The 12989-nt window shown below is 38.5% G+C and overlaps 1 protein-coding gene across 5 annotated transcripts in view; it reads left to right on the forward strand.

Annotated features, from left to right (window-relative positions):
- TRIM2 (tripartite motif containing 2) overlaps positions 1 to 12989 on the forward strand; it is an 88847-nt gene that overhangs the window by 44253 nt on the left and 31605 nt on the right. For all 5 annotated transcript variants that reach the window (XM_061993003.1, XM_061993004.1, XM_061993006.1 and 2 more), the window contains exons 2-4: positions 3557 to 3738; positions 5786 to 6023; positions 12218 to 12369. In XM_061993003.1, the coding sequence (XP_061848987.1) occupies positions 3605 to 3738; positions 5786 to 6023; positions 12218 to 12369 (524 nt within the window). In that variant the 5' untranslated portion in view covers positions 3557 to 3604. The remainder of the gene's footprint in view (positions 1 to 3556; positions 3739 to 5785; positions 6024 to 12217; positions 12370 to 12989) is intronic.

Below are 12989 nucleotides of genomic sequence, written 5' to 3' on the forward strand. Positions count from 1 at the left end.
ACCCTCAAAGGGGTGACAAAGAGTATACATGTCAGAACCCTGTGCTGCACTGGATTTAGCAAACCGGAACTGGGTTCCCAGCGTGTGCTTCTTGTAGATAACTGGGTGCGGTCTTATGTCTTGTTTGGTGCAATGTTTCATAAACCCTTGGCTTTGGACGTTTAAACTGTGAAGAGTAAGTATATAGAGAAGTGATTCTCAGGCTTGTTTTCAAAGCTTGTGCTTCAGTTGCTCTTCTATTAGATTTTTAGATAGGATGAACCTCCAAAAAGAGCTCTGGCAGTTTCTGAGCTCAGGAAATGCTACTACTTAAAAAAAGAATATATTTCTTGTAAAAAGCAGTGTGACTTTTGTGAAATTTCCTGCTGCTAATTAATCTCAAATTAATGTTGCGGTTTTGAGTAACTACTGCAAGCACTGCAATAAATCAGACTAAATACGGTCTTTGGTGGAATTCAAAAGCATTGTCTAAAATCTCCAGCTTTTCCTTAAATAATTTTTGAGTGTACGGTTGCTTTCATTGAGTTGATGGGTAAAATCATATTTCTTGTAGCTGCATCACGTTCATCAAAACTGCATCAAAGGTGGGGCTGGCTCAGGGAGGCTGCAGAATCCTAGAAATTCCATACTTTAAAAACTTATTAAAATTAATAGCCTGTATGAGAAGTTTTACCAGGTAGTGGACAAAGCTGGAAATATACTGATGAAATTCTGTTTTCATGTGCATGTTTTAAACCTGATTTATGTGAGCATAGGGGATAAATCACAATCATGGCCTGCTGCATTCCACACAAAACATCAAATATTAAAAGCACTTATTTCTGAATTGTTAGCAGTTTCTTTCACTGGAAAAGCTTAAACTGTGATCATTTGAAAATTGACTTGACTGGTGTGAGCTTTGTGCATGGAACAATAAGAACCGCCTAATTTTGCAATGAGATTTGAAAAACTTAAGATGAAGATCAGATGAAATTAATATGAAATTTTTCAGGCAGCAGCTTTCCTTACATAAACACTTTCTCTGGATGTAGTTGTACTTGATGGCAGAAAGATGAGAGAATTACAGAGAATACTTGGTTGCTCGAGACTTTTCTTCTGTTAAACAACAGGCAGGATTCACTGGATATTATTTCATATACCAAGTACAGGGTTTGTTAATAGTGCTTAGGCTATAGCAAAATAATTACAGTGTTCATAAGGTGTTGGTGTCCAGTTTGGAAACTGTGTTTTAGATACGAAAACTTCCTGCTTCTGATTATCTTGCCTTTTTTATTTGGGTTCCAAGTGCTAACTTTTGGGGAGGGAGAGTGGGAGGCAAACACAGCTGCATCAGCGGTGAATTTTCTTTTGAAACACATCACTGAAGTTCCACATGTTATGCTGCTAAACGTGTGAATACGTTAATGCATGTTTGATAGTCTGCTCTTTCTGCTCTGTTTTGTGAAAGCTAGATATCGCTGATTCCGCTTCTTGTAAAGCCATTTTTAACTCAAGCTTTTAAAAAATAGCAAGCATTCCTAATTGAGCTCCTAAGTTTTATTGTGTGTGATTTATGGAATTTAAATGGGGAAAACGAATTTGTGGCTTATGGAATGTTTACATCTTATCTTACTATGGAGAAAGAAATGAAACGTGAAAAAAATGTTCAGCTCCAAAATCACGTGTTTTTGGGTCATGAACAAACAACATACTATGCAAGTATCATAGCAATTTTTAACCACGTAGATAGCCCTTTCTTGGCAAAAAAAAAGGAAGCAAAAGGGCTTGCCATAAATATTTTCCATTGAATTACATGTTAGTTACTGCTCTTAGTTATTTTAATTGTGAATAACTTAATGCTGCTGTATTTGCTAGCACACAGGTGATTCCCCAGGGATCCGTTAGGGAAGTCAGTGCAGCGTGACCCATAATCAGTATATTTATCCTAGAAATAGCCACTTGCTCAATGTAGTAAGTAAACCATACCTGTATGGCTAAATACACAACTCTGGAAGAAGAGCATGAGTTCAATTCTGCCAGATTAGTGTCCCCTGCATTCAACACAGGAAGAAGATCTGACATAATGCTGCTGATGAAATGCTACAGGTCATGCAAATCACTGTGGAATTGAGTGACCTTTGAAAGAGTGCAATCAGTACCAAGGCAGAGGGCTTGTTATTTGTGTCTTGGAAAGCTTGAAATGCCCTCAAGAGAAACATTAAATTGTCTGAAATGGATGACTAAAAACTGGGGTACAAAACGTTTAGGGAAGAAGTTCTCGCCTCAGGAGTGTACCTGCAGTGTAGGAACTCACTGCTCACACAGAAGAGGAGCCTGTGTTTCACTGTGGGTACAAGAGGACTGGCAGAACTCAGTGCTGTGGCGGAGATGGTGCAGTCTGCTCCCTGGGGAGTGAGTCTGTGCCTCCCAGCACTCCAGACTGCTAGAAGTACTGATGGATGGAATTTATTGCTAGGCTGCCCTGCCAGGGCCTCTGCTTGTCAGGTTTTCCTAAACTATTTTAGTAGGCAGTTTACTTTTCTCTGAGGTTCCTTCCTTCCTTCCTTCCTTCCGTCCTTCCGTCCTTCCTTCTGTCCTTCCTTCCTTTTCCTCCCTGTCGTTCTTTTTCCACATCTGAACTCTGTTTGCTACAATCTCTGCCTCCAGCTGAAAAGATACTAAAAGGTTTTTTCTCTCCCTATGCCTTGTTTTAGGATAAGAGGAGTTCCAAGCCTGCTGGTGTTCCTTTAACTTGCAATTTAATTCTGCCAGTCAGTAGATTTTTTTCTTACGCTTTTAATTCAAGCTTTTGTGCCAGGATTATGAAGTCTTCAGTCCTAGAAACACGATTCTTACTACTTTTCCACCGAGAATGCCAGTTTTCTCCCATGTATTACTTGGATATGCTTCATGTATCCTTTACCCTTCTTTTGCTGACCCTCAGCAGCTATCAGTTGCCTCTTCTTTGCTCAGTTTCTTTTATTGTGAGGCTTTTGATTTCTCCCCTATTGCTGGTGCAGATTTTGAGTGCTCAATTCCCAGAGTTGTGGAGATTTTTTTGGGTCTTCCTGGAGTCCAAACCAACCTTATATATCTTAGGCAATAACAGTTCTGATAAGGTAAAACAATGTTAAGTGAACCATTTCAAAGTCTGTCTGTGACACAGCCATTTGACTGACTGGTGCAGTTCCAGTTTAAGCATTTTGCCAGCAGTACTGTAGATATAAGAAATCCTATGTTTGCTGGCACTAGCTAAACCTACTGGTGCAAGAAAGTTTTTATCATGTGATTTCTTTAAAACCAGACAGCTCTGTAACTGTCAGTCCAGAGGCAACATGACTTTCCAGAATGCCTGCTCAGTCACAGGTGCTACGTGTGGTGATGTAGACTTGACTGAGTGTTTCCCAGGCTCTCATCACTAATAAACCGTTTTAGTGGTGTAATTCTTCGCTGTTTTGGTTTTACGTGGAAATATTAATTCCTTAATATGGATGAAACATGAATGAATTAGTAATTGATTTTGTAATTTCATGGAGTTTATAAGCCTTTTTTTTTTCTTTTCCCCACCCCACTCCAGCACTGTGCAGGGTAGAAGGGAACAGGACCCATATGTCAGTGGTCTAGGATGGCCAGTGAAGGCTCTAACATCCCAAGTCCTGTGGTCCGTCAGATTGACAAGCAGTTTCTGATTTGCAGCATATGCCTGGACCGTTACAAGAACCCCAAAGTACTTCCCTGTCTGCACACTTTCTGTGAGAGGTAAGTCCTTTCTTTGTGCTTGTGGCTAGGTATTTGTGTCTTGCATAAAGTACAGAACTCTGCATCCTTTAGTGGACAGAGACTTTTTCCTTTACTTGTAAAGGTCATGTTAAGGCACAATAAAGTGTGGGAAAGCTGGAGAGGAAGGGGTGTAGAGAAACACTTGTTATTTGTGACAGACAGGACGAAGAGAAAGCAGTGGAATATTTGGAATACATTCCCTTTGTGTAAGAGTAAATAAAAAGTAAATCCAATAAAACTAATGAATACAGTTACAACAATGTGAAAGGTGATGGCTGTCAGAATTTGGACCTCAAATTAATGGCCTCAGATTTATACTGATTAGCCTATAATTAGAAACAAGAAAAACCTTTCTTTGTTGATTTACTAAGCAGAGAAATAATTATCCCATCCTTTAATGTCCAAGGGTTAGATGTGATATATACATTATTAATAACCTGTGATTAACTGTCTTCATTATTATGCAGCTTGGTTGACTGAAGTGGAAAAACTCTGAAAAGTGATGTGATCAAACAGCAAACTGCCTTCTACTGTATTCAGCTGAATGGATTGAATATACAAAGTGATGCTTCAGTGCTTGGTTATCCATCAAATGGTGGAGCAAAAGAAACATCTGCAGAAAAATTAGCTGAGGAGTTATTGGTTAGAGTTCTTTATCTGATGATAGGATACAACTCTCTGAATTATATATTGAATGCCAGGAGAATTTTAATAGGTGGCATTTTGTGTGAAAATTCAGTTTGGGTGATTTCCACCTCTTAGAATTGTGGTGTGCACACATGCTACTTTTGCACAGGGTGCAAGAAAAAATGTGGATTGTCTGTATCAGATGAACTTGTCTTTTGTAGAAGAATAGGAAACCCCGACTTTACTGAAGTCAGTGGTGAAACTGTTGCTGAAATCAGTGAAGTCATGATTTTGACTAGCATGTCTTAAGTTTCTTGATTTCAGTTCATGTGTAAATCCTAAGGTCAGCTTCTGGTTTTCACTGTAATCTTCTTATGCTGATCTGGTTACGGAGAGAGGCCAGAAGAGCTCTTCAAGTGTACTGTTGATGTGCAAAAACATAAGCTCTCCTTTCAGAGCTCTTACTGGAAGGTCAGGAGGAGAGCTGCGTAGGGAGAAGGGGAGTGATGCATGCAAAGCCTTTAGAAGTCAATATGAGCTGTGCAAGATCACACTTTCTTGGTTGACATCTCATAAGGAATTTGTTGTAGCTCTGCTCTCCTTAAGAGCTGTGTTCTGAAAGGCTTCCTGTGCTTATGAGACTGTACAGAATTGCCAGTTGCAGTTAGATGTTGCATTTGTTACAAGTTTTGTCAGATTTATATTTTGTGAAATTTGTTTTTTCTAAAAATACCCACAACAACTAAACATACACACAGACATCAAACATAAACTAACAAAAATCTCCTCTAAAACTCCCCTTTACAAACGGTGATAACCTAGGATATACCTCTCTGTGTAGTAAAGAGAGCTCTGTTGATTTTGGCTAACTGCCAAATAACTTTCATAATTGAAAGAAACAGAAACATTTCTATTGGTTTTATTGGGACCACGTTTTAGCTCTGAAACTCTAAAGCCACAAATACAAGTTAATAAAGGTGATTCTATTGCAAAGAGAAAGGTCAACCATCCATGAGTTAGTTAAAGGCACAGGCTCAAATACCTGATGCAATAGCTTCATGCCTCTTAGACTTTCTCTGAGAGTTTATAATTTTTATTATCCAGTGAGCAGGATGCAGTAGATGTCAGGAAGCATGGATCCACTCTGCACAAATATCTCAAAGAAAGGCATGTAACTCTTACAATGATGTCTGCTTATTGAACCTTTTTTTTCCATGTGGCAGAGGAAAAAATGTGGAAAGGAAAAAAAAATCCTCATAACCACTTTTACTTCTGAAGCTTGCTCTTATAAGTAGGGGTTGCATTATTGCAAACCAGTTCTTAAACTGAAGAGAGTTTTTTTTTTTCCTCTTTGATGATACTTTGCCTCTCTCTTCCCTTCCACTTCTCTTCCCCATAGGTGCTTACAGAATTACATTCCAGCCCATAGCTTAACCCTTTCTTGCCCCGTGTGCCGCCAGACATCCATTCTGCCAGAGAAAGGGGTTTCCGCGCTCCAGAACAACTTCTTTATCACCAACCTGATGGATGTCCTGCAACGAACGCCGGACAATAGCATTGAAGAATCCTCCATCTTGGAGACCGTCACTGCTGTCGCTGCAGGCAAACCACTATCCTGCCCCAATCATGATGGACATGTAAGTGAGATGAACTACTGTGATTTGTACAGGTACTGATATGTACTGACTGATCTGATGGATCATGTGTATTTTGTTCTGAAAAGATAATGGGGGGATTGGAATCACCCAAGTTCTTTGATTTTTATCTTATATCAACAAAACACAAATGGTTCTTAAAATTAACTCAAGTGTTCTTAGTGGAGCGTCTTAGAAGTAGTCAGGATATTATTTCATCTTACCAATCAGCTTGGATGATACTGACTTTTAGTACATTTGTTCAACATTGTTGTCCTGCAAGTGCTGAACTTTATGAACATCCTCTTTGGGATGGATTTTTATAGCTTCCTTGCTTGTAGAGTCAACTACTTCTATAGAAACCTGTGTACTTGTTTAGGCAGTATGTGGCAGGGACCTTATAAGCCTAACTGACCTGCACAGTGAGGCAGTACCAAAAGCTATATGAACAAATTATCATGGAGCCCAATAAAAGTGTGTCTTAGCTTAGGTTGCTTTGTTTCAGCACAGGCTAGAAACAGAGAGCTTCTGTTTATCTGCAGTGTTTTGTCCATTTCATGTATCAGTTCTTGGAGGCTGCTTTGGTTTTTTACCTCCATCTATGGGTTTCTTTACCCAGCATCTCCTGACATACATCCTCAAATCATATCAGGATATTCATTGGCAAGTAGCCACAACTGAGTAAGTGTTCAGAAATTCTTACAAGAATTTAACTCAGCTCACTTCGAAATTTTTAGTGTTTATCTGTGTGGCTTCATGGTAGGCATATGAGCTCCTGTCTTACAGCCAGGCTTATGCAAATGTGTAAGTAGACCACATTGCAAAGCTGAGCAATGCTGTGTTGTAAATGTAATGCTGTGCTTTTATGCAAGCCAAGAAATATGTGTCAGTATTTTAAGACAACTTTCTGGTACTTTATTATTTGATAGTATGTTTATTGATTGAATATGAATGATTCAGCTAATAGGTAGTGATTACTCTCAGAGCAGCTCAATTCCCTCAGCTTTACTAATCTGGTGGAATTAAGTGGACTTGTGGAACTGATTTACTTTACACTCTGATTAATGAATAACATGTAATTTTTTTTTAATGTGTGCTTTACTTATGTGTGTGTAGTGGTTACTGATTAATACATTCCTAGTTTTTATTTGCATGTTATTGTCTCACCTTAAAATGAATCATAGTTCTTTTTTGACATAGCAAGCATGATAGGAGCCAATTGATTGTAAAATGCAGAAAAAAAATCAAAATGAAGGTGTTACTTGTTTTACATTTTACATCATCAGCTCAGGATTCTTTGGGCGTCCTGAAAAGTGATTTGCCTACAATTATAAATAGGTCACCTTATACCTCTCTGAGAACTCCTTTCTAGGGAAAGGTAGATTTGTAAGCCCTCTAAACCAAACTTACAGGGTTTACTTAGAAACATAACATGTATTTTAGCTTTGTGGAGCTAGGAAATTAAAAGCTAAAGTACGTACACACACACACACACACACAAAACAAAAAAAAAGCTGAAGTCCTTGTGATTGGAGGAGCTGAGATAAGCTTTGGCAAGAGCTGTTTGAAGCTGGCCAGGTGGATCTGGCTGAAGGGCAGGGTGCTCAGGACAAGGTGCTGGGCACCTTAGACCTGTCTGAGGTAACAGGCTTTTGCTGGCTTCATGGGTACACAGCATGAGGGCACTGTGTGGCAAGTGCCTAGCTGCTAGTAGTTTTGCTGGATACCTCAGGGCATTAGAAGGAATTGAGGTGCTAGTTGAAAGAAATTGCTTTCAGAGTCATTCTGCATTGAATCCCCTCTCCATCACTTTTTATTTATTGCTTGGGATAGGGTCAGACCCATTATATTTTTACTATCAAGGTAAACATTTGTGTAAAATGTATTTCCTTGGAATATTGGCCGATTTTTGTTGTTTTAGCTTGGAAATCAGTTTCTATTTAAGCAAGCTTTTTCAGTCTTTCCAGCCATGCTGGATTTAAACCTGTCTGATTAAATTCAGATTAAAAGTGATGGGCAGATACTTTCTCATTGACTTGCCTGTCTTCTTGTAACTTAGCTCTGCTCAGGCCGTGTAGATCAGATACTTTCCCCTCCTGTTGGTCTCTTATACCCAGCAGTGATATTTTCCATATGTGTATGCGTATCCTATTCCTTCTCTGCACATCCTCTCACCCTCTATTGTGGCATCCTTGTTGTGTGTGTTCTTAATGAAAAACGAAACTTAGTTTGATGTATCTTAACATGAGAGATGGTTCTCTGTGCTTGAACTATAAGGGAATGCTTCCTCTATTCACCCAGCACAGAGCACAAATATATGTTCTTGTTAAATCGGGATAACAGGGCACATACGTTATAGAACTTTTGAACCTAACAGAATATTCTTATCTTCTTCCTACACATTAAAATAAGACTAGCTTTATTCTCAGACGCTAAGCACCTCCAGCTCTTGTTGGATATACGCATCCTGGTTTGAAAGCATTGACCTACAATCATTTAGGGGCAGGGACAACAGCCAAGATAGGGAAGGCTGTGAAATTCCAGATCTATTAGTTCATAATATGTAATGAGTGGTGTAATCTCGTTGCAGTCACTCATTCTGAAAAGTCCATGCTTGAGTTTTATTTCAATTTGAAGTGAAAGCCAGCCCAGAGTCTAGGATCCATGCTTTTACAGGTGTTTTCTACAGGAGAGCATGCCCAATATTAAATTAAATGCTTGTAACGAGAGCATGCCTTGTCTCTGACTAGCTTTTTTTCTCACAAGATCACAGAATAGCTCGCCAGATTGACAAGGTGGAAGATCTTCTCTAGAAAAACATTTCCTGAACTTGTGCAGGTGATGCTTACTGCCTGTATGCTTCTCCTAGAAAAATACAAAAGTACCTATCCTTGATATTCTGACGAAATGACTTCATAACCTGTCTTTTAAACCTTGTTTGTTCTCTTCACCTCTGTACTTACTCATGTATCCCATTAATATCCCCTCATTTTTTCTGTACAATTCTGTAAAATATTCAGTATGTCATTGAAGCTAATTAAAAAATTCAGAATGTCAGAGTTAGACTCTTAGTAAGCATTAGCACTAATAAGCTGAACTTACTGCTGGCAAAATTTTGTTCTGCCTCACAAGGAATATTTAATACAGGTAGAAAATAATGGTGTGACTGATACAGTAATGTCTGACTGAACAGAAATGTTATACAAGGGATTTAGTAGGCAAGCATGTTATTTAAGTCATGACAGTCTTACAAAACTTTTTCTAAAAACTTGCTTAGAGCTTTCAGGTTTGCTGTATGGGTAAGGCAAAAGCTGTGATTAGGGACAACAAAACTCTGCATTCTGTATTTTACCAGATATCTGGGAAGTGTCCTCAGGTAATCCAAGCTTATATTGTTCTAAAAACCAAAACATACAAAGCTAAGGTATACACTAGCCCTGAGACAGAGGAATTCAACATGTTTGTGAGATGAGGAGGAAGGCTGGCAAAGAGCAGATTCATCTTTTTTCTCTGGACTGCTGTTTTAATTCAAATAAATATAAAGCAGAGGATGAACAATGTGATTATTCAAACGGGATTTTAAAGAAGGGAGGCTTGTGACTGGGGAGAGCCATTTTCTCAAGACCTGAGCTTTGAAGAGCTGACATAATTGTGAAATCTAATTCAGAAGTACCTGCATCCTTGGTCACGCAAATTAAAAAGTTTTTGTGAATTCAGCTAAATTATCATCTCAGTAGTGCAAATATGCATGGGTCTCTAGTCACATCATTGTGCTGAAATAAACTGATCTGGTTTAAGGTGGGAGTTAATGGTTGGGATTTCAGAACCAGTGGGTATTAATTGACATTTCATTACAGCTGATGGGAATATTCTTATTGACTTAAGTGGAAATATAGCTGAAAACAATGTTGGATGCCATAGTATATCCTGCCCAAGAGCTCTCTTCAACTTGGAAAGGATGTGTTTAGGCAAACATTTTTTTCTAAGATGTTTTACAAAGCAAACCTGTTATCTCAAAAAATGTGATGCCCATGTTGCCAATTGGAGGGAAGAGAGGAAAAGCCATTAATGCATGTCTGTCTAGTTAGAAATGAATCTTACCTGATTAAAAAATGCTTGACAAATTCTTGGAAAATAGCTTATCTAGGCATTTGAAGACTGAATTGAATTAATATTAGGTTTTCTTTCTCCTTCAGCTATGTCACAATCCAAAGATTTTAATGGGAAACGAAAGCAGCTTCACTCAAGGTTTTGAATTTGTCTGAGGCAAAGATGACTATGCAGACATACACATTATATCTTTGCAATCTGCTTCCTATTACCGTTCTAGTTTATGTAATTCTCTGGTGCTTGAATAAAGAGGAAGAAAGATGATTAGGTTAAACTTTAATGAGATGCCAATGAGATGCTTTCTTTCTTATATCTATTGCTGCAAATACAATGAAGTGTTCAATAGCAAACAGAAAGATGAAATTATTCTAATCATTGTATTAAAAGAGAAAAATATTGAATAAGTAAAGGACTTGTTAAAGTATCTTGAACCTAAGCATTAAATTATGGAGAGGCAGAAAGATAAACTTTTTACACTTATTCTAAAGAAATGAATATTTTTACCCTGTATAAAGAATTCAGGGTTCTTAATAAAACAGTGGTTCAGATGGAAAAGAATTTAAATCCTAAACTGTTCAACTCCTTTCCTGTATGCATTGTAAGACTGCATCACATCTTAGTGCCTAACAAAATAACAGTCAGGCCTCAGAGGATCTACTACTCTGAGACTGCTAAATTCACAGTGATTGGAGTAGTGTTGACGGGGATTGTCATCTTTTTGAAGGTCTGTTTTTTTTTCCCTTGATGATATATTTGATCTTACACAGTTATTTGGAGCAGCTTTTACATTTTCTCTGAAGTGGCTTACACGAATGGCTGACAAATGACTGAACCCTCGTTGCGTGTGAATCCCGTATCTTGTGACGTGAGATAAGAGCGAAGAATGGGAACAAGACAGAAAGGAGCTCATGGGAGGGAAATCCGTATTAATGCTAATAGACACACGCAAAACATGGTTCTCACTTCCCCCTCCTAATTCTCAAGATGTCTCAGAGCAGCCAGCTACTTTGCATGGTGCTGTAACAGATCCCTCTGTTCACCTGAAAACGGTTGCTTCTACACAACAATCTTCTTGTCAACTGTCTTTGTGCAAGAGGTCTGAGTGCCAGAAGCATCAGCTGAGTTATTCAAGATTCGGATGTGATGGTCTGAATGCAAGAGAGCTGCCAGTGTCTTCCTTTGAAGCATACACTGTGAACCTCCTTACATACTTTTAATAAGCCTAACATGCTTTGTGCTCAAGGACTTCCTAGCTGCAAAAGAAAGTCAAATGCCCAGTTTGCAGATATGTACATTATTTTGACTAATGTATTTTTTTGGCCACAGCACTTTTCTGTTTCTTTCCCTTCATGAATATACTCAGAATTTGGGATATTTATTACATATAAATATATATTTTTTTATCTCCAGACAGCATCTCACTGGGTACATAACAGGTTGAAACAATCTCCTCCTCTTTCAAATGTAGATTAGCAGTCTTACAATAATCTCAGATATGAGGTTTTGATGGGTTTAAGAGATTAGTAATGGGATATGGAGATTTTCCCTTGAAGCACGTTCATTCATTTAGAGTGCTTTTCTGTAGCAAATAAACAGGCTGTTAGGTGAGCTCTGTTGAGTTCATGTTCTGGAGGTGGCCCTGTTATGACAAACAGCCTAAGTTTACACTTTCTTTGGCAGACCCTCTGGGTAGACTAAGGATAGGATTAGTGAAGGCACTTGAATGCCCTGTTTTTTTTGAGTTGATTCACAGAGTAGTTGAGAGAGACACCAAAACTTACTATTATAAAGATGACGTTAGGGCCAGCCTTGAAGTCCAGCATTCCGTTTTCCAGGCTGGTATTCTGACACAGAATAAAATACATTACTAAAGGTCCCTTCCAATCCTACCATTCTGTGATTATAAACCAGCATTTTGATGTGAAATATATAACAGCCATCTTTTAGGCAGTAAATTATTGATGTCTAAGAAAGGAGAAACTTTGTCTCACAGCTTCAATAATAACAGGAGTTCAAGACCTAGTAAGATGTGCTTCAAGTGATGTTACTGCTGGCATATCTGAATTTAGAGTTGTTCACTTTCCCAGGTGATGGAGTTTTACTGCCAGTCCTGTGAGACAGCCATGTGCCGGGAGTGTACAGAGGGAGAACATGCAGAGCATCCCACAGTACCACTCAAGGATGTGGTGGAGCAACACAAGGCTTCCCTCCAAGTTCAGTTGGATGCTGTCAACAAAAGGTATGGAGATTCCACTGATTATTTTCCATTTTCATTTCTACCACTGCCTTTCTGTGTTACCTTGAGTAGGTGTTCTAATGTGCTGATGTTGTGGACCCTTACCTAGAAAACAGGAATAGTGAGGCCAGCATAAGGAAAAAAAAACATTGACTGTGATGCACTGAAGGACTAGAGGAAAGAGCAAAAGATATCTATCTGTCTTTCACAAAGCAGAGGCCGTTAGGAGTGCAAGTGTGCCCCAAAGAAGGAGCATAAAATGTTAAGGAGAAAAGTACCAGCTATTCATGTATTTCATGATTTCATATCAATTTGACCATATTGTAATATGATACTGATATTTAATATCACTAATACTGGATACTTAAAAGACTAGTATAAACACTGGGGTTGCAAAGAGGCTAAAAAACAAAAATGAAAAAGTGGAGTAGATCTAGTTTCATTTTCCCTAGTAGATACATTTGCATAAAGGACAGAGGATCCAAGACCTTATTCTTGGAAATGCCTAAAGTCTACTGTTTTTCTACAAGGGAAGGCTCTGGCTCAGCCTTATTTTATCAGACCAAAGCCACTATGTCGTTATAAAAGGAATGAACTTACTTCTGGGAAATGACCGAGTTTAA

The sequence above is a fragment of the Colius striatus genome, chromosome 3 (genome assembly GCF_028858725.1).
Source record: "Colius striatus isolate bColStr4 chromosome 3, bColStr4.1.hap1, whole genome shotgun sequence".
Classification (NCBI taxonomy): domain Eukaryota; kingdom Metazoa; phylum Chordata; class Aves; order Coliiformes; family Coliidae; genus Colius; species Colius striatus.